Source organism: Schistocerca piceifrons, chromosome 6, assembly GCF_021461385.2.
Source record: "Schistocerca piceifrons isolate TAMUIC-IGC-003096 chromosome 6, iqSchPice1.1, whole genome shotgun sequence".
Lineage (NCBI taxonomy): Eukaryota > Metazoa > Arthropoda > Insecta > Orthoptera > Acrididae > Schistocerca > Schistocerca piceifrons.
This window is the reverse complement of record NC_060143.1, coordinates 251,634,797-251,655,720: the sequence shown is the minus strand read 5'-3', so window position 1 is coordinate 251,655,720 and position 20,924 is coordinate 251,634,797. Positions and strand designations below refer to the sequence as shown.

Here is a 20,924-nt window from a genome sequence, read left to right as displayed (position 1 = left end):
TTCATACATCTTGCTCACCAGATGGTAGAGTTTTGTCAGGACTGCCGTCAGTAGTTCCAATGGAATATTGTCTACTCCGGGGGCCTTGTTTCGACTCAGGTCTTTCAGTGCTCTGTCAAACTCTTCACGCAGTATCATATCTCCCATTTCATCTTCATCTACATCCTCTTCCATTTCCATAATATTGTCCTCAAGTACATCGCCCTTGTATAGACCCTCTATATACTCCTTCCACCTTTCTGCTTCCCCTTCTTTGCTTAGAACTGTGTTTCCATCTGAGCTCTTGATATTCATAAAAGTCGTTCTCTTATCTCCAAAGGTCTCTTTAATTTTCCTGTAGGCGGTATCTATCTTACCCCTAGTGAGATAGGCCTCTACATCCTTACATTTGTCCTCTAGCCATCCCTGCTTAGCCATTTTGCACTTCCTGTCGATCTCATTTTTGAGACGTTTGTATTCCTTTTTGCCTGTTTCACTTACTGCATTTTTATATTTTCTCCTTTCATCAATTAAATTCAATATTTCTTCTGTTACCCAAGGATTTCTACTAGCCCTCGTCTTTTTACCTACTTGATCCTCTGCTGCCTTCACTACTTCATCCCTCAAAGCTACCCATTCTTCTTCTACTGTATTTATTTCCCCCATTCCTGTCAATTGCTCCCTTATGCTCTCCCTGAATCTCTGTACAACCTCTGGTTCTTTTAGTTTATCCAGATCCCATCTCCTTAAATTCCCACCTTTTTGCAGTTTCTTCAGTTTTAATCTACAGGTCGTAACCAATAGATTGTGGTCAGAGTCCACATCTGCCCCTGAAAATGTCTTACAATTTAAAACCTGGTTCCTAAATCTCTGTCTTACCATTATATAATCTATCTGATACCTTTTAGTATCTCCAGGGTTCTTCCATGTATACAACCTTCTTTCATGGTTCTTAAACCAAGTGTTAGTTATGATTATGTTGTGCTCTGTGTAAAATTCGACCAGGCGGCTTCCTCTTTCATTTCTGTCCCCCAATCCATATTCACCCACTATGTTTCCTTCTCTCCCTTTTCCTACACTCGAATTCCAGTCACCCATGACTATTAAATTTTCGTCTCCCTTCACAATCTGAATAATTTCTTTTGTTTCATCATACATTTCTTCAATTTCTTCGTCATCTGCAGAGCTAGTTGGCATATAAACTTGTACTACTGTAGTAGGCGTGGGCTTCGTATCTATCTTGGCCACAATAATGCGTTCACTATGCTGTTTGTAGTAGCTTACCCGCATTCCTATTTTCCTATTCATTATTAAACCTACTCCTGCATTACCCCTATTTGATTTTGTGTTTATAACCCTGTAGTCACCTGACCAGAAGTCTTTTGCCTCCTGCCACCGAACTTCACTAATTCCCATATATCTAACTTCAACCTATCCATTTCCATTTTTAAATTTTCTAACCTACCTGCCCGATTAAGGGATCTGACATTCCACGCTCCGATCTGTAGAACGCCAGTTTTCTTTCTCCTGATAACGACATCCTCTTGAGTAGTCCCCGCCCGGAGATCCGAATGGGGGACTATTTTACCTCCGGAATATTTTACCCAAGAGGACGCCATCATCATTTAATCATACAGTAAAGCTGCATGCCCTCGGGAAAAATTACGACTGTAGTTTCCCCTTGCTTTCAGCCGTTCGCAGTACCAGCACAGCAAGGCCGTTTTGGTTATTGTTACAAGGCCAGATCAGTCAATCATCCAGACTGTTGCCCTTGCAACTACTGAAAAGGCTGCTGCCCCTCTTCAGGAACCACACGTTTGTCTGGCCTCTCAACAGATACCCCTCCATTGTGGTTGCACCTACGGTACGGCTATCTGTATCGCTGAGGCACGCAAGCCTCCCCACCAACGGCAAGGTCCATGGTTCATGGGGGGAGGAAAAAGACGAGGGCTAGTAGAAATCCTTGGGTAACAGAAGAAATATTGAATTTAATTGATGAAAGGAGAAAATATAAAAATGTAGTAAATGAAGCAGACAAAAAGGAATACAAACGTCTCAAAAATGAGATCGACAGGAAGTGCAAAATGGCTAAGCAGCGATGGCTAGAGGACAAATGTAAGAATGTAGAGGCCTATCTCACTAGGGGTAAGATAGATACTGCCTACAGGAAAATTAAAGACGCCTTTGGAGATAAGAGAACGACTTGTATGAACATCAAGAGCTCAGATGGAAACCCAGTTCTAAGCAAAGAAGGGAAAGCAGAAAGGTGGAAGGAGTATATAGAGGGTCTACACAAGGGCGAGGTACTTGAGGACAATATTATGGAAATGGAAGAGGATGTAGATGAAGATGAAATGGGAGATATGATACTACGTGAAGAGTTTGACAGAGCACTGAAAGACCTGAGTCGAAACAAGGCCCCCGGAGTAGACAACATTCCATTGGAACTACTGACGGCCTTGGGAGAGCCAGTCCTGACAAAACTCTACCATCTGGTGAGCAAGATGTATGAGACAGGCGAAATACCCTCAGACTTCAATAAGAATATAATAATTCCAATCCCAAAGAAAACAGGTGTTGACTGATGTGAAAATTACCGAACTATCAGTTTAATAAGTCACAGCTGCAAAATACTAATGCAAATTCCTTACAGACAAGTAGAAAAACTGGTAGAAGCCGACCTCGGCAAAAATCAGTTTGGATTCCGCAGAAATGTTGGAACACGTGAGGCAATACTGACCCTACGGCTTATCTTATAGAATAGATTACGGAAAGGCAAACCTACATTTCTAGCATTTGTGGACTTATAGAAAGCTTTTGACAATGTTGACTGGAATACTCTCTTTCAAATTCTAAAGGTGGCAGGGGTAAAATACAGGGAGGGAAAGGCTATTTACAATTTGTACAGAAACCAGATGGCAGTTATAAGAGTCGAGGGACATGAAAGGGAAGCAGTGGTTGGGAAGGGAGTAAGACAGGGTTGTAGCCTCTCCCCGATGTTGTTCAATCTGTATATTGAGCAAGCAGTAAAGGAAACAAAAGAAAAATTTGGAGTAGGTATTAAAATTCATGGAGAAGAAATAAAAACTTTGAGGTTCGCCGATGACATTGTAATTCTGTCAGAGACAGCAAAGGACTTGGAAGAGCAGTTGAATGGAATGGACAGTGTCTTGAAAGGAGGATATAAGATGAACATTGTTATATCCTAGCCAGGAATGCCACCCGAGCCCGCTGCCAAAAGGTTGGCAGCATCAAAGTCCGGACGCCGTCCACATAAGCAGCGCCAGCGATACAGGAAATCGCCGCAAGTCTGCGCGCGCCACCGCTGGCTTCTGGCTTCTTAAGCGCTGGAGTCGCGAGCGCTAGGACAGTTCTGTATTCGCCGCTCAGTTGTATACTCGCCACCGAATTGTGTACTTGCTAGTCAGTTGTGTGTTCATCGCAGCAGAGTTGTTGTTTGTCGTCAGCCGACGCTGACCTAGCCGCTCCGACTCGAACTAGACAGATTTCTGTAGACACGGAGTTCACTACTGTGTTCCTGTATGTTCGTTAATAAAGATAAGTACCGACTTTTATTTAATCAGAGTGTTTGGGTTTTCATCTTTCTGTTCACTGTTCCAGTGGACTGGTCGGCCCGCTATTAAAAGTGTGGCGGTGACTTCGTAAGCCGTTTCTACAGCGAATTGTTTGTCGCTACGAACACCGCCACAAAACTGTTGGCGACGAGGATGGGATTCCTGGCTAGGATATAACAAACATCAACAAAAGCAAAACAAGGATAATGGAATGTAGTCGAATTAAGTCGGGTGATGCTGAGGGAATTAGATTAGGAAATGAGACACTTAAAGTAGTAAAGGAGTTTTGCTATTTGGGGAGCAAAATAACTGATGATGGTCGAAGTAGAGAGGATATAAAATGTAGACTGGCAATGGCAAGGAAAGCGTTTCTGAAGAAGAGAAATTTGTTAACATCCAGTATTGATTTAAGTGTCAGGAAGTCATTTTCTGAAAGTATTTGTATGGAGTGTAGCCATGTATGGAAATGAAACATGGACGATAAATAGTTTGGACAAAAAGAGAATAGAAGCTTTCGAAATGTGGTGCTACAGAAGAATGCTGAAGATTAGATGGGTAGATCACATAACTAATGAGGAAGTATTGAATAGGATTGGGGAGAAGAGAAGTTTGTGGCACAACTTGACCAGAAGAAGGGATCGGTTGGTAGGACATGTTCTGAGGCATCAAGGGATCACCAATTTAGTATTGGAGGGCAGCATGGAGGGTAAAAATCGTAGAGGGAGACCAAGAGATGAATACACTAAGCAGATTCAGAAGGATGTAGGTTGCAGTAGGTACTGGGAGATGAAGCAGCTTGCACAAGATAGAGTAGGATGGAGAGCTGCATCAAACCAGTCTCAGGACTGAAGACCACAACAACAATTATTATCATCACCAAATGTACTACTAGGAGATCAGTACAGACCGGTAGCAATTGGAAGCACTTAGTTTTCTACAACAAACTTTATTGCTGATATTCAAAATTTTATATGTTAGATGCTGGAATGAAGTCTAGTTGTGTGAGCAGCAAAAGGTCATACAGTATGTGACACATCCCCATCCTACCTCTTACACTGCCAGATCAAAAGTACACCCCTGTATAATGCAGAATTAACCACTTGATGTCATGAGAGATGGATCCACCATTACAAAGGAAGGAAGGAAGATAAGGGTTTTACATCCTGTCCACAATGAGGTCATTAGAGATGGAACACAAACTCAGATTGGAGACATCCTGGAATTTGCCTAGTGCAACTTAGGAAAGTCATGGAAAACATAAATGTGGATGGCGGGACACAGATTTGAACATTTGTCCTTCCAAATGCAAGTACAGTGTGCTAACCAATGTGCTGCCTCACTCAGTTCCACTAGTATAAAAGGCGACAGGAAGTATTGCGTTGCAGTAGATAAGCAGTATCAACAGAATGGGTCGGTCAGGACAGCTTAGTGACTTAGAATGTGGACTAATCATTGAATGTCACCTGAATAACGAGTTAATCAGAAGCATTTCGGCGCCTCTAAATCTGCTCAGGTTGACTGTTGGTGATGTGATTGTGAATTGAAAACATAAGGAAACAACCATAGTTAAACCTAGACTAGGCAGTTCCTGTTGAACAATTTGGAGGGTGGTTGTAAAAAATCGCATGAAATCAACAGAAGAAATCACTTGTTAGTTCCAAAGTGCTACCAGCAATCCAGCTAGCTCAGGGAAGGTGCATAGAAAACTAAAAAGAATGGGACACGACGGTTGAGTAACTGCTCATAAACCGTACATTTCCATTGTCAGTGCTAAGCGATGCTTGAGGTTGTATAAAGAATGGTGCCACTTGACAGTGGATGATTAGAAATTAGTTAATTTGGAGTGATAAGTCACTCTCTACACTATGGCAATGCAGTGGACATGTTTGGGTTTGGTGAATGCTTGGAGAACATTACTTGCCATCACGTGTAGTGCGAACAGTGCAGTATGGATGGGGTGGTGGGATGGTATCGGTGTGTTTTTGTGGTTACAGTGTATTTGTTCTCTTATTGCCATTACGAAGAAACTAAATGTGGAAGGATATGAATGCATTTTACAGGATTGCATACTGTGTAGAGCAGAGGAACTTTTCAATGACGACAACTGATTGTATTGACATGGATTTGCACCCTTTCATAAAGCAGCATCTATGAGACAACAGGCAATAGTTTGTGGACAATAACATTCTGGAAATGGACTGGGCTACCCAGAGACCTAACCTGAACCCAATAAAATACCTTTCAGATGAGTTAGAATGTCAACTTCACTTCATACTCCAGCATCCAACATCACTACCTTTTGTGATTTTTGCTACTGAAGAGGAATGTGCTGCCATTTCTCCACAGGCATTCTGACATCTTATTGAAAGGGTAGCCAGCAGAGTTCAAGAGTAAAGGTGAAGGGTGCACACGTCTGATATGTCCACTAATAGGTGTTCGGGTACTTTGATTAGATAGTGTATATGCTACAGACCATAGCCATTTAATTTTGCCATAGCAGTTAAATAGCTTTGAGAGATGACACAGCAAAAGCAGCAGTGGACCCAGTTGGTGAAAAGACAAGGCCCAGTGGAAATCTGTGACTAATATATAAGATATAGAATGTAACTGACGATAGAAAAAATATGCAAGTATAGGAAATTTAGAATGCAAAATGAAATATAAACATCTAACGAGTAAGACAGACAACACTCTCAATATGAGCTAGCAAATATGGCTAGAGGACAAATGCCAAGGTTGTAGAAGCATGTGTGACTGGGGGAGATATTGATACTGTCTGTGAGGAATTTAAAGAGGCTTTTGGAGAAACTGAACATTTGTTGTAGTAATTTAAGATCTGTTTATGACTTTTTAATAGGCTATATAATTTACTGCTATCATCAGGATATGCCAAGTGTCCCTCAAAATAACTATCTAGTGCATCTTTTTGTAGCATTTCACAAATATTTGTGATGTAATTTCACAATAAATGGATAGTCAGCCTGAATAAATACTACTCCTCATGTGTTTCATCTGACACCAACTATCAACAGAAAACATAAATTTATTTCTTGTTACAAATCAAACAGTTTTAAAACTGGAATTTTATATTCCCACACAATAGAACAATCACACATTAGTCCAATTTTTATAATATATAATAACAGGGACAGCAAACCATTATGATTAACAATATTATGAAAAGGATAGATTTCTACTCACCATAAAGATGACGTATTGTGTTGCAGACAGGCACAACGAAAAAACTGTCTGCAACTCAACATCTCATCTTTATGGTGAGTAGCAATCTCTCCTTTTCATAATATTGTTGAGATTCCAGCCTGGCACTTTCCATTGTTTAAACATAATGTTTAACAAGCAATATGGGGCAAGTCAGCCAAGGACGACATGGCAAACAAATGTTCATCAACCTTACAGTGTCTGTATCATTGATTGCATTAGACATTGATCAAGTGCAAGCCACATATCAACAATACTAATACAGTAAGGGCAATATCACTCTGATGGCCTGGTTTTACATTTCCTGTATGCTAACATTATAATGTTGTTGTTATTGTTGTGGTCTTCTGTCCTGAGACTGGTTTGATGCAGCTCTCCATGCTACTCTATCCCGTGCGAGCTTCTTCATCTCCCAGTACCTACTGCAACCTACATCCTTTTGAATCTGCTTAGTGTATTCATCTCTTGGTCTCCCTCTATGATTTTCACCCTGCACGCTGCCCTCCAATACTAAATTGGTGACCCCTTGATGCCTCAGAACATGTCCTACCAAACGATCCCTTCTTCTAGTCAAGTTGTGTCACAAACTTCTCTTCTCCCCAATCCTATCCAATGCCTCCTCATTAGTTATATGATCTACCCATCTAATCTTCAGCATTCTTCTGTAGCACCACATTTCTATTCTCTTCTTGTCCAAACTATTTATCGTCCATGTTTCACTTCCATATGTGGCCACACTCCAGACAAATACTTTCAGAAATGACCTCCTGACACTTAAATTTATACTCGATGTTAACAAATTTCTCTTCTTCAGAAACGCATTCCTTGCTATTGCCAGTCTACATTTTATATCCTATCTACTTCGACCATCATCAGTTATTTTGCTCCCCAAATAGCAAAACTCCTTTACTACTTAAAGTGTCTCATTTCCTAATCTAATTCCCTCAGCATCACCCGACTTAATTCGACTACATTCCATTATCCTCGTTTTGCTTCTGTTGATGTTCATCTTATATCCTCCTTTCAAGACACTATCCATTCCGTTCAACTGCTCTTCCAAGTCCTTTGCTGTCTCTGACAGAATTACAATGTCATCGGCGAACCTCAAAGTTTTTATTTCTTCTCCATGGATTTTAATGCCTTCTCCGAACTTTTCTTTTGTTTCCTTCACTGCTTGCTCATTATAAAGATTGAATAACATCGGGGATAGGCTACAACCCTATCTTCCATTTCCATAATATTGTCCTCAGGTACATCGCCCTTGTATAGACCCCCCTCTACATACTCCTTCCACCTTTCTGCTTTCCCTTCTTTGCTTAGAACTGGCTTTCCATCTGAGCTCTTGACATTCATATAAGTGGTTCTCTTTTCTCCAAAGGTCTCTTTAATTTTCCTGTAGGCAGTATCTATCTTACCCCTGGTGAGATAAGCCTCTACATCCTTACATTTGTCCTCTAGCCATCCCTGCTTAGCCATTTTGCACTTCCTGTCAATCTCATTTTTGAGACGTTTGTATTCCTTTTTGCTTGCTTCATTTACTGCATTTTTATATTTCCTCCTTTCATCAATTACATTCAATATTTATTCTGCTACCCAAGGAGTTCTACTAGCCCTTGTCTTTTTACCTACTTGATCCTCTGCTGCCTTCACTACTTCATCCCTCAACGCTACCCATTCTTCTTCTACGGTATTTCTTTCCCCCATTCCTGTCAATTGTTCCGTTATGCTCTCCCTGAAACTCTGTACAACCTCTGGTTTAGTCAGTTTATCCAGGTCCCATCTCCTTAAATTCCCACCATATTGCAGTTTCTTCAGTTTTAATCTACAGTTCATAACCAATAGATTGTGGTCAGAGTCCACGTCTGCCCCTGGAAATGTCTTACAATTTAAAACCTGGTTCCTAAATCTCTGTCTTACCATTACATAATCTATCTGAAACATGTCAGTATCTCCAGGCTTCTTCCATCTATACAGTCTTCTTTTATGATTCTTGAACCAAGCGTTAGCTATGATTAAGTTATGCTCTGTGCAAAATTCTACCAGACGGCTTCCTCTTTCATTTCTTATCCCCAATCCATATTCACCTACTAAGTTTCTTTCTCTCCCTTTTCCTACTACCGAATTCCAGTCACCCATCACTATTAAATTTTCATCTCCCTTCACTACCTGAATAATTTCTTTTATTTCATCATACATTTCTTCGTCATCTGCAGAGCTAGTTGGCATATAAACTTGTACTTCTGTAGTAGGTATGGGCTTCGTGTCTATCTTGGCCACAATAATGCGTTCACTATGCTGTTTGTAGTACCTTACCCACACTCCTATTTTCCTATTCATTATTAAAGCTACTCCTGCATTACCCCTACTTGATTTTGTATTTATGATATTGTATTTGCCTGACCAAAAGTCTTGTTCCTCCTGCCACCGAACTTCACTAATTCCCACTATATCTATCTTTAACCTATCCATTTCCCTTTTTAAATTTTCTAACCTACCTGGCCGATTAAGGGATCTGACATTCCACGCTCCGATCCGTAGAACACCAGTTTTCTTTCTCGTGATAACGACGTCCTGTTGAGTAGTCCTTACCTGGAGATCCGAATGGGGGACTATTTTACCTCCGGAATATTTTACCCTAGAGGATGCCAGCATCATTTAGCCATACAGTAAAGCTGCATGCCCTCGGGAAAAATTATTATAATATGGGGTATAAAATATTTCACAACTATTTGCGATTAAAAAGGTAAACCGCTACAATGTTCTCTAGCACTCTTCATATTAGGAACATTTGTTTGCCATGTCTATTACTATGCTGCGGTATTAGTTTCCTGCTGATGTAATGGTCATTGTTTGTGGTATGCTGTCCATAATGATGGATATCATTTGGCCAAATCATACTAGACTAATTTAGATCCATTCTATCAGATGAACATGCTGCACTTGTAAAAATATATTGTTTGTAATAAGAATCAAATCAACATTTTCAGCTGACATTGGGTGTCATATGAAATATGATGAGTGGCATTTCTTTGGACTGGCTCCACTGGAAAAATTAAACTGCAAATATATGTGAAAACACCAGAGATAATATGTCTGATGACTCTCTGGAGAGATACCTAGTATTGCTTGAAGATTCTAATCCCTTTAAGTTAAGACCCGCCCTTGCTAGATGTTTGTCATTTAAAAATTTGTTTGGCTCAGCGAATATAGATGCAAGCCTGTTGAGTTGTTCTCATATAGCAGACATTTATTTGCAAATGTGTTTATGATGGTGCTTATTATTAGTTTGGATAGTGGATATACACATTATGCTAAACAAACTGAGGTCCTTGTTTTACTAATAAGGTACTATTCACTTTCACCTTGAACAGAATTCACCATAATATGATTAAAGGAACCTTTATGATTATCCTATTATCCTTGAATTCTGTTGCATTGCCTGATGTACCTTGTTTCAAATTCAAAATACTTTTAATGTGTAGGTTGAGTTGATTTTCTGTAATCAGCATAATGACACCAGTCTCATTGCTAGGAGTCACAACATTTCTTAATGTAGAGTTGCTATTATTTTGTATCCAATTTGTAGCAAATCATTTCCAACATAATTACAACACCTGAAATCAAAATAATTTTATGCTGCCCACCCACCGTTTAAAACTTTATGCTCAAACTCCACATTATATGGGTATGAAAATTTATAACAAAGTGAAAGGAAGAGAATGGCTCAGCATAAATTTAGAAACACTGAAAAAATCCTTATATGAGAAACTAGTGCAGAAATGTTACTATTAAGTAGAAGACTTCATAAACAACAACACGAAAATTTGGGCAGGAGAGAGCAAGTACTTAGGACTGTTAATCTTAAAAGTTTGTTACTTTTGAAGAAAAATTATTAACTGCTTAATTAAGTAATTATTCAGTACTGTATATTATATTACTGATATTATAAGGAAAATTGTAAACCAGTTTTTGGGTTTTGACTAGTCTTCTGTACTTTTAAGTCAATGTCTTGAAATTGTAAGTTATGAGACAATAAACTTCTACTTCTACTTCTACTTCACAGTGTTTGGTACATCTTTATCAACCCTCTCTTTCCTTTCTCTGTCTTCCAGTTTTATTGACTTTCCAGTTTCCTAAGTACTTCAATTTTCATATCATCATCACCGTCACCATCATCATAAATACTGCAAATAATTTGTTTATCATAGCATGCACACGAGATTGGTTCTTGCAAATTCAGTACTGCAATTCACTTATTACCTTGGCCAGAAATTCCATTTTAAGTGTTTCCATGAATCTTTGCAGTAATTTAATTTCCTTTGAATTCAGTGCACTTAGCAGATCTGCACTTTCTGAGACATAAACAGTTACAGCATGACCAAGGATTGTCACTGATTGTGAATTTCATAAACTTTCAAACAGTTTTCATGTATCCAACAATTAACAATTGACTCAGCCCATGAGATTCTGGTGATAACACATTTTTCACATTGAACTACCGATGTTTAAAAAAAGTATTAAAATATTAAACATTTTCCAGATGTTCTGCTAAAATTTTGCACTGTTTCTCTACATCATCTTTTTGGTGAATTTCATGTAGTTACTGCCTGAACCAGATAAAAAGTATTTCTTATAAAAAACTGGAAGCTTCATTAATTACTGTTATCACACATTACTATCATAGAAGATTTCTCTCAATTTCTTTTGCCTGGAAATAGAACAATTTAGAGGTGTGTAAATAATATATTACTTATTCATTTTCAGATTGGCTACGGTGGTATGATATCTGGATGGACAACCCTCTTATTAACATAGATGGAGAGATGATTGACAAAATGGTTTCTGAAATATACAAGACTATGCAGAAATCTATCAAAGTGTTCGCTGATATACCTGGTAAATTCCTCTTAATTCCAGTATATTATTGTGTGTCCTTTTTTATTTAGGTGTTAGGGTTAGGTGTAACTTGTTCAGAGATTATATTCATGTGGATCAGTAAATACTGAATTGAGCCATTTTATTACTTTTGCACATTATAAAGTAATAAGTAATGTTTCTGTTTCATCATGGTGATTTTTGTAGGTGTCCAAGCTATAGCTATGCAAGTAAGAGACCAAATGGAAGAGTTCAAACCTCTAATCCCAATCCTCCAGGGTTTGAGAAATCCAGGAATGAAGCAGAGACATTGGAACCAGCTAATTGCTGAAACAGGTTATTATTGTGCATGTGATTTATGACTATTATTTATATTTTGTTGCTGTAATTCTTTACATGTACTGTAAGTTGGTATGTGTTTTGTGTATAATGCTCATGTGCTTCAAAATGCTTTGACATGTATTTCTTGGTGTGGACATCAAAGATACACAAGCAGTGGATCTGTACTGGCATGTGGCATTGGAAAGTAGGAATTTTAAAATTCCCTTTATTGTACCTTTGTGCCAAAAAGAAAGCTTGCGACTGATATTGTGATGAGCTTTCTACTTTTTCTGTAGTTTATCAGTTTCACATGCTTGAAATGGAATTTTTGTAAATAATTTAAGATTGCAAACAGGTGTATTAATTGCAGACATTGTGTACTTTAATAATGTGTTTAGTTATGGAGTAGAAATGTTGAATAAAACACCTTTGAGAACTTTAGGATAAGAAATGTATCGTTGGAGCGTTAGTGGTGCATCCAAATAGCAATGTTTAAAGCTTGAAAGTTACGAATGAAAACTAGTCACTGGTTGAAACTTTGCAAGCATGCAAAAATGATGATTATATGGCATTATTGCCCAGGAGACTAGAGTTTGCACTATTGATAGTACATTACTTGTGCATAGAGATTTGGGGTTCCAGTCGCTATCTGACAGACAGTCTCTGTGTGTCAGAAGTGACCTTGCATCATATACATTTCAAAAATGTCATTTCTGAAAGCTGTTATATTAAAAGCTCGTAGATTACATGTACTTTTTGTTCCAATAGATCCATAGTGAGGTAATCCTCTAGGATGTGGAACATGTCACAGAGCGAGAATGCACAAAAGATATTTACAAAGACAAATAGATATGCTAATGTACCTTCCACAGATCCTAAGTGAAATGGTCCTCGTGGACATATTTTCATTTAAAAGAAAATAACATATTTGTCACAAAACATGTAAATGTTCAGTAAACTGAGGGACATATGGTATTTATTAGGCTGTTGTAACCATGCATCATCAAGTAGAAAACTCATTTCATAACACTTATTTACTATGCACACATTACTGCACTGAATGCGTACAGTACTCAGATTGTATGTAATACTCATATTATTTCATATTATTAGTAACTTATAGACATTAGTCAGTTCTGCTAAGAATTTTTGTCAGTGGAGTAGCAGGAGTTGACTGAAATTTTTTATGCCTGCTGGCAAGTTACTGAAAATGTGTGTTACTGAGTAACGGACACCTTTCTCGACCTAAGTAAGTGACTTTGTCTTTGTCAAGATTATTCATATTTTTGGTATTAATTACATGAAAAGAGCTGTTGGTTTCAAAAGGCAATATATTTTTAATGATAAATGTCATTAAGGAATAAATATATTGGGGGAAAATGAGTTAATGTCCTTTCAAAGTGCCGCCACGAGTTACACGCGTCCTCTACATGCGGCGCTTTCTGCCAGCCATACAGCAGCAGCGCCACCTAAGCGGCCAGCCAGCCAGCGGCCGCTAGACTTGGACTCAGTTATGATTTGACTGTGAAAGTGTACACACGTCTTACTCTGTTTACTGCTGAGCTCTTACATGGCCAACAGCCTCGCACGCTATTTCATCTCCTGCGGCCTTCCACCACACGGCCGCGGGTGCCTTTGCTTGGCCGGTTCACCACCAACGACCTTGTATGGGTACGGGGATATGGCAGGCTGCCAAAATGGAGTCCTGGCCGCATCTTACGACACTGCGGCCAACGCCTGTATGAAATCCAGATGGACTCGGGTGTTGCAGTGCGTCATTCAGACCAGCTTTGGCCTCGTGTGCCGGCAACGCCTGTTCCGGATGCCGCTACACTACCTTCGGCTCTACCTGACGCTCAGGATACTGGAATCTCTCGTTACTCACAACACAGTCCTCTCTTCATCATATTGGTGCCAGCACAAGAACTGACGCCACTAGGAGACGTGTCCATGCAGGAACCAGATGACCATCATCTGTAGGAGCCACTCTACTCTCCTCCTCTTCCTACGGACGTGGACACATCGCCCATGTCTCCTGTTATAACAACTGGACTTGCCACAGTGGGTAGATTGATGCACGGGGCCCCAGCAGATTCGACCCCCACGTCTCCTGTCATCTCAACCCATTATCATTGGGGACACTTCCGTCCGTATGGCAAGCCTCCTCCTCGAGACTTTACGGCCAGTCAAACAACACTTGATTTCGTCGCAGCATCAAATGCGGGGCGTCTCTCGTCGTTGTCTCGACCTACTTTTCCTCCTTACGACGAGACGGCGGAAGACTGGTCTGATTACGAAAAACGTCTTCGACAGCACTTCTTGGCATTTCATGTCACGGACGAACAACCATGTAAGTCTTTGTTCCTTTCCTGGATTTCACCTCAAATGTATCGGTTGTTGTCGCAATTGACTCCTTTGAAAGATCCTGCGTCTTTGTCCTTTGGTGAAATGTGCTCACTTCTGTCCATCTATTTTCAATAGCAAACACATGTGGTAGCCTCTCGTGTTGCCTTTTATCGTTATCAAAAACAGCCGCATCAATCCTATCGCACTTGGGCTGCTGAACTTCACGGCCTCAGTAGAAAGTGTCAATTTGTTACTGAAGTTCACAAAGAATCTACGCTGATTCCATGGTACGGGATGCTATCATCCGATCGGCGCCCGACAAAGAAGTTAGGCAACGAGCCCTTCAGTTGGCAAATCTGGCTCTAGATGAAGTCCTATCCATCGCTGAGTCTTTTGAAATTTCTTGTGCCGCTGGAGCGCAAGTAGAGGCATGGGGCGACGTCGGGGAAATACAACCTCTGTGCGATGTTGAAGTGTGTGGCGTGTCCCCACCGGCCGACGTGGCCGCAGTATGCTCCCAAGCGCAGCCTCGGCCTAACCGTAAACAAACCTCTAAGAAACTGCAGCAAAACCCATGGCAACTTACTTCATGTCCGTGGTGTTTTGTGAAACATTCACGAGACGATTGTCCACAACGTTGGGCCGTGTGTCACAAATGCAAAAAAAAGGGTCATGTGTTGTCCGTTTACAAGTCCGACCACATACATGATGTTCATGAACATGACGCTGATTCTGATTCTGTGTTGTCTGTCAATTGTACTTCTTCCATTTCAGGGAAGTTATTCCTCACAGTCCAAATACTTGGTCGAGATGTTCGCATGCAGGTGGATACTGGTTCTGCTGCCACTACCATCAATTCTCAGACGTATCTTCAGTTGGGTTCTCCAATCCTGTCACCTGTCACTAGGCAATTACAAACTTATAACAAACAGAAGATTTATCTCTTGGGACAATTTGATGCTGAGGTATCTTACTAATCTGCCATTCGCACTGTTCCCATATTTGTGGTCGACCATGGTAACATGGAGAATCTTCTTGGTTTTGATGCCTTTCACGTTTTTGGGTTCTCCATAGATGACTCTGTCAATATCGTCTCTGATGCTATTCCTTATGCTCATGGGGATTCCTTGTCGATGACATTTTTGTCCCTTTTTTCTCCTGGGTTAGGCCGTGCAAATGACTTTGAAGCTCATATCATGCTCAATCCCACTGCTTGCCTTAAGTTTTTTCGGGCTCGGCCCATTCCTATGGCCCTTTGTGATCAGGTCAAACAGGAGCTGGATCTTCTCACTACTTCAGGGGTCTTGCTTCCTGTCACTTCCAGTTAGTGGTCCTCTCCTGTTGTTGTCGTTGCTAAGCCAAACGGTTATATTCGTCTCTGTGGTGATTTCAAAGCCACTGTAAATGCTCAATGCCTTATCGACACTCACCCTATGCCTCAACCTGAAGAATTGTTCACTAAACTTGCTGGAGGCCAGTATTTTTCTAAACTTGACCTGCCAGAAGCTTATCATCAACTTCCTCTCTAGACTGCTTCCCGGCAGTTTCTGGTCCTTAACACGCCTTTCGGCCTCTATCAATACCAACGATTGCCATTCGGGGTTGCCAGCGCCCCTGCTCTCTTTCAGCGATTCTTGGAACAATTATTGCTCACTGTCCCTGGGTGTATAAATTACCAGGATGACATTGTTGTCATTGGCTCCACCACTGACGAACATCTTCAAAATCTCCGCACACTTTTTCATGTCTTACAGACTGCCGGTCTTAAGTGTAATTTTCAGAAATCAAAATTTTTTCATGCATCTGTCACGTACTTGGGGTTTCAACTCTCTTGGGATGGTATTCGTCCGCTTCAGCAAACTGACGCTGTGATCGATGCCCATCCTTGCCCTACATCTGTTAAGGAACTGCAGGCCTTCTTGGGGAAAATAGCATAATATCGCAAGTTTTTACCATCTGCTGCTTTGGTGGCTCAGCCGTTGCATCGCCTGTTGCATATAAACGTGCCTTTTCATGGTCCGCGTCATGCGATGTGGCTTTCCAGAAATTGAAGACTATGCTGAAACAGGCCCCGTGCCTGGCTACTTACTGACCTGGCCAACATCTTGTTCTTGCCACAGACGCCTCTCAATATGGCGTCGGTGCAGTCCTTGTGCACCGTTTTTCTGATGGATCTGAACAACCCATTGCTTATGCCTCCAAAACGCTCACGGATGCCCAACAAAGGTATTCTCAAATTGAAAAAGAAGCTTTGGCCATTATTTACGCTCTTCATAAGTTTCGTGTTTTTCTCTATGGATCCAAATTTCATCTTGTTATGGATCACAAACCACTTGTTTCCTTGTTTCATCCATCAACGTCACTTCCCAACAAGGCTGCACACTGCCTCCAGCGTTGTACTCTTTACTTGTCTCGTTTCAATTATGAGATTCATTTCCGGCCAACGGCTCAACATGCAAATACTGATGCTCTGTCTCGCCTTCCCATGGGTCCTGATCTGGCATTCGATAGGGATTAACTTTTGTGTTTTCACCTGGATGTTGCTGAGCAGCGGGTTGTCGACGGGTTCCCCATCACCGGGGACTGGCTCGAGGCTGCTACGGGTTCTGACCCTACTCTCTTCCGGGTTTTACGCTGTATTCAGAAGGGTTGGCCAGATCGTCCATCCGCTAAGGCTTCTGATCTGTTGCGGAACTACTACGCTTTGCGTTACTGCCTCACAGCTAGGGATGGTGTTATCCTCCTTTCCACCGAAAATGCTTCGCCGTGTGTTGTGGTACTTGCGTCTTTGCGTGCTTCGGTCTTGTGCCTCCTGCAACAAGGGCACTGGGTGTCTCTCGCACAAAATCTCTGGCGCGCTGTCATGTGTACTGGCCCGGCATTGACTCTGAAATTGCACACATGGTCGTTGTGCGTCACAGACCGCCGCCCTGAAGTCATCTTTGTCACCGTGGCCTTCGCCTGAGAAGCCCTTGGAGCGTATTTATGCTGACTTTGCGGGACCTTTTTTAGGTAATTATTGGCTTCTCATTATTGACGCCTACTCTAACTTTCCTTTCATTGTCCGTTGCATGTCGCCTACCACCGCAGCAACCGCCAATGCTCTAGCTCACATTTTCTCTTTGGAAGGCCTTCCCTCTACTCTTTTTACTGATAATGGTCTGTAATTTGCCTCGTCCGATTTTGCGGATTTTTGTGCCCGTCATGGCGTCATGCATGTCACGGCCCCTCCGTTCCATCCACAGTCAAATGGTGAGGCTGAACGACTGGTCCGCACATTTAAGGCTCAGATGAGGAAACTCCTGACTACTTCTGCTGATGATGTGCTTCTCCAATTTCTGGCTTCTTACCGTTTCACGCCCATGGGCGACCACAGCCCGGCTGAGCTCTTACATCGCCGACAGCCCCGCACGCTATTTCATCTTCTGCGGCCTTCCACCTCACGGCCACGGGTGCCTTTGCTTGGCTGGTTCACCACCGATGACCTTGTATGGGTATGAGGATATGGCAGGATGCCAAAATGGAGTCCTGGCCGCGTCTTACAACACTGCAGCCAACGCCTGTATGAAATCCAGACGGACACGGGTGTTGCAGTGCGTCATTCAGACCAGCTTCGGCCTCGTGTGCCGGCAACGCCTGTTCCGGATGCCGCTGCACCACCTTCGGCTCTACCTGATGCTCAGGATACTGGAATCTCTCATTACTCACAACACAGTCCTCTCACCATCATATTGGTGCCAGCACAAGAACTGATGCCACTAGGAGACGTGCCCATGCAGGAACCAGATGACCATCATCTGTAGGAGCTACTCTACTCTCCTCCTCCTCTACGGACGCGGACACATCGCCCATGTCTCCTGTTATAACTACCGGACTTGCCGCAATGGGTAGATTGGTGCACGGAGCCCCAGCAGATTCGACCCCCACGTCTCCTGCCATCTTAACCCGTTATCATCGGGGACACTTCCATCCGTATGGTATGCCTCCTCCTCGAGACTTTACAGCCAGTCAAACAACACCTATGGACGTTAGCAATCTACAGGCTACCTCTATCAAGACCTGTGCAAAAAATTCAAAGGGGGGCAAAGGGTTGTGACTCACCGATCTTTGAAAGTGCTGCCGCGCAGTTATGCGCGTCCTCTACATGTGGCGCTGTCTGCCAGCCATGCAGCAGCAGCGCCGCCTAAGCGGCCAGCCAGCCAGTGGCCGCTAGACTTGGACTCAGTTATGATTTGACTGTTATAGTGCACACATGCCTTACTCTGTTTACTTGGTCTGTGACTTTCATGTATTGCGTCTTCCTTGAAATATATTTGTTCAACTTGAAGTTATAACGGTTTGAGTGACAGATTCAGTTGCTTTTTGTATCTTACAAGATAACATTACTTTACTCCTTGAGTAATCCATGGCTTCCTTGTAGACTTTGGTCCAATTTGTGTTACTTTTGTTTGGGAGGGTGGGGAGGGGACAGTTTTCAAAAGAGGTTGGGACATTCTTAATAAAATTGTGGTATTTTTCATCCCTGCCACGAGTAGTCCATACATCCTCTCCATTTCATGTCTCTGAAGAGTTTCCTACACTTTTTATGTTACTAACCACCCCCTTGAACTCAGATTTAGTACCTTTCTATGCAGTATTAACATTTAACAAAAGGAATTGCATGCCGTGGTCTGAGAGACTATTTACTATTGGTTTTGTAATATAATTTGTTCATTAGGCCTTTTGATAAAGATTCTGCCAGTAGCTATTTTTGAGTAAGTAGATACTGTAATTCGGAAGTTCACAGTAGGAATTAAGCTAAATCATAGATTTACGAACTGTAATAAATTGTTACTAGAAGAGCTTTTAAGAAAATCTATGGCTCAAATGGCCCGAAGCACTGTGGTACTTAGCATCTGAATCATCAGTCCCATAGACTTAGAACTACTTAAACCTAACTAGCCTTAGGACATCACGCACATCCATACCCGAGGCAGGATTTGAACCTGCGACCAAAGCAGCAGCGTGGTTCGGGACTGAAGTGACTAGAACCACTCGACCACAGTGGCCGGCAAGAAACTCAATATTAAAACCATCAGCAACCTCTATTTATTTGTTTTTTTTTCTGTTAAATAGGCCAATAAAGCTTGAAGGTGATTTATGAACAGATTAAAACTACCTGCTGCAGATGCTGCTCTAGGCATGAGTGTTATGTTTTAAGTTTATGACAGTTCCTGATGAATATGGCAACTCCTCCTCCCTCTGTTTCTACTCTACAAAAGTGAGTTGTTAATGTGATTGCTGTAACATTTAATATATCTGTACCAGTGGTCACATGATATTCAGAGAGGCATGTTATGTCGACTGAGTTCGATGACTCTGATTCATTCACTCCTGCAGAAAAGTAGCTCATTAATTTTACTTCTTATCAATTGAAGCCATAAAGTCTTAAAATGAGTCCATGATGATATTTTTGGCACTTTATTTTACAGGTCTGTCTTGTTCACACAAACTTTTACACTTCGCTGTTACCAGTTTCGGCTATTGCTATCTTCAAATCTGTTACAAAAACAAAATAGTGTCAAGGTTGCCACATGTTCAGGAAATGAGGGGAATCAGGGAACTTCAAACATGTGTGGGAAATCAGGAAAATTTGAAAATATAAACACTGGAAAATTCTTGTTTCTTGTCTCAGTAGATGAAATGATTTGTTTACTGAGATGTCATGAATCGTTGCTAGCTGGGTGCACCCGAGTACATGTGCAACTTCCCTACTCCCTCATTCTCACTGCTTCTCCCCTTTCTACCACTCCCCTCAGCTTGCAGTCAGTGCTGCCACCACTTCTCACTGTTAGCCTAGGAGCTGCCAAGGGGAAGTAGGGAGGAATGAGGAGTGTTCCCCCCCCCCCCCCCCCCCCCCAGTCTGATTCTCAGGGACAGTTGATGCAGTGGTTGTAGATGGCGGTCGTGTGTCCATGGGAGGTGTGTGAATGTGTGTGTGCCCTCATTTTCTGACAAATTTAGTTATGAGAGTATGATTATCTTTTCTATGTGCCTCTCTGCGGCTCAGCTTTAATCTTTACAATGAATTGCTGTTGTTGTTGTGGTCTTCAGTCCTGAGACTGGTTTGATGCAGCTCTCCATGCTACTCTATCCTGTGCAAGCTGCTTCATCTCCCAGTACCTACTGCAACCTACATCCTTCTGAATCTGCTTAGTGTATTCATCTCTTGGTCTCCCTCTACGATTTTTACCCTCCACGCTGCCCTCCAATACTAAATTGGTGATCCCTTGATGCCTCAGAACATGTCCTACCAACCGATCCCTTCTTCTGGTCAAGTTGTGCCACAAACTTCTCTTCTCCCCAATCCTATTCAATACTTCCTCATTAGTTATGTGATCTACCCATCTAATCTTCAGCATTCTTCTGTAGCACCACATTTCGAAAGCTTCTATTCTCTTCTTGTCCAAACTATTTATCGTCCATGTTTCACTTCCATACATGGCTACACTCCATACGAATACTTTCAGAAATGACTTCCTGACACTTAAATCAATACTGGATGTTAACAAATTTCTCTTCTTCAGAAACGCTTTCCTTGCCATTGCCAGCCTACATTTTATATCCTCT

At 41.6% G+C, this 20,924-nt stretch overlaps 1 protein-coding gene across 1 annotated transcript in view; it reads left to right on the top strand.

Moving 5' to 3' along the window:
• Positions 1 to 20,924, top strand: part of LOC124803257 (dynein axonemal heavy chain 1-like) — an 866,140-nt gene that overhangs the window by 86,894 nt on the left and 758,322 nt on the right. Inside the window, exons 6-7 of the mRNA XM_047264440.1 lie at positions 11,538 to 11,669; positions 11,856 to 11,984. Of these exons, the coding sequence (XP_047120396.1) occupies positions 11,538 to 11,669; positions 11,856 to 11,984 (261 nt within the window). The remainder of the gene's footprint in view (positions 1 to 11,537; positions 11,670 to 11,855; positions 11,985 to 20,924) is intronic.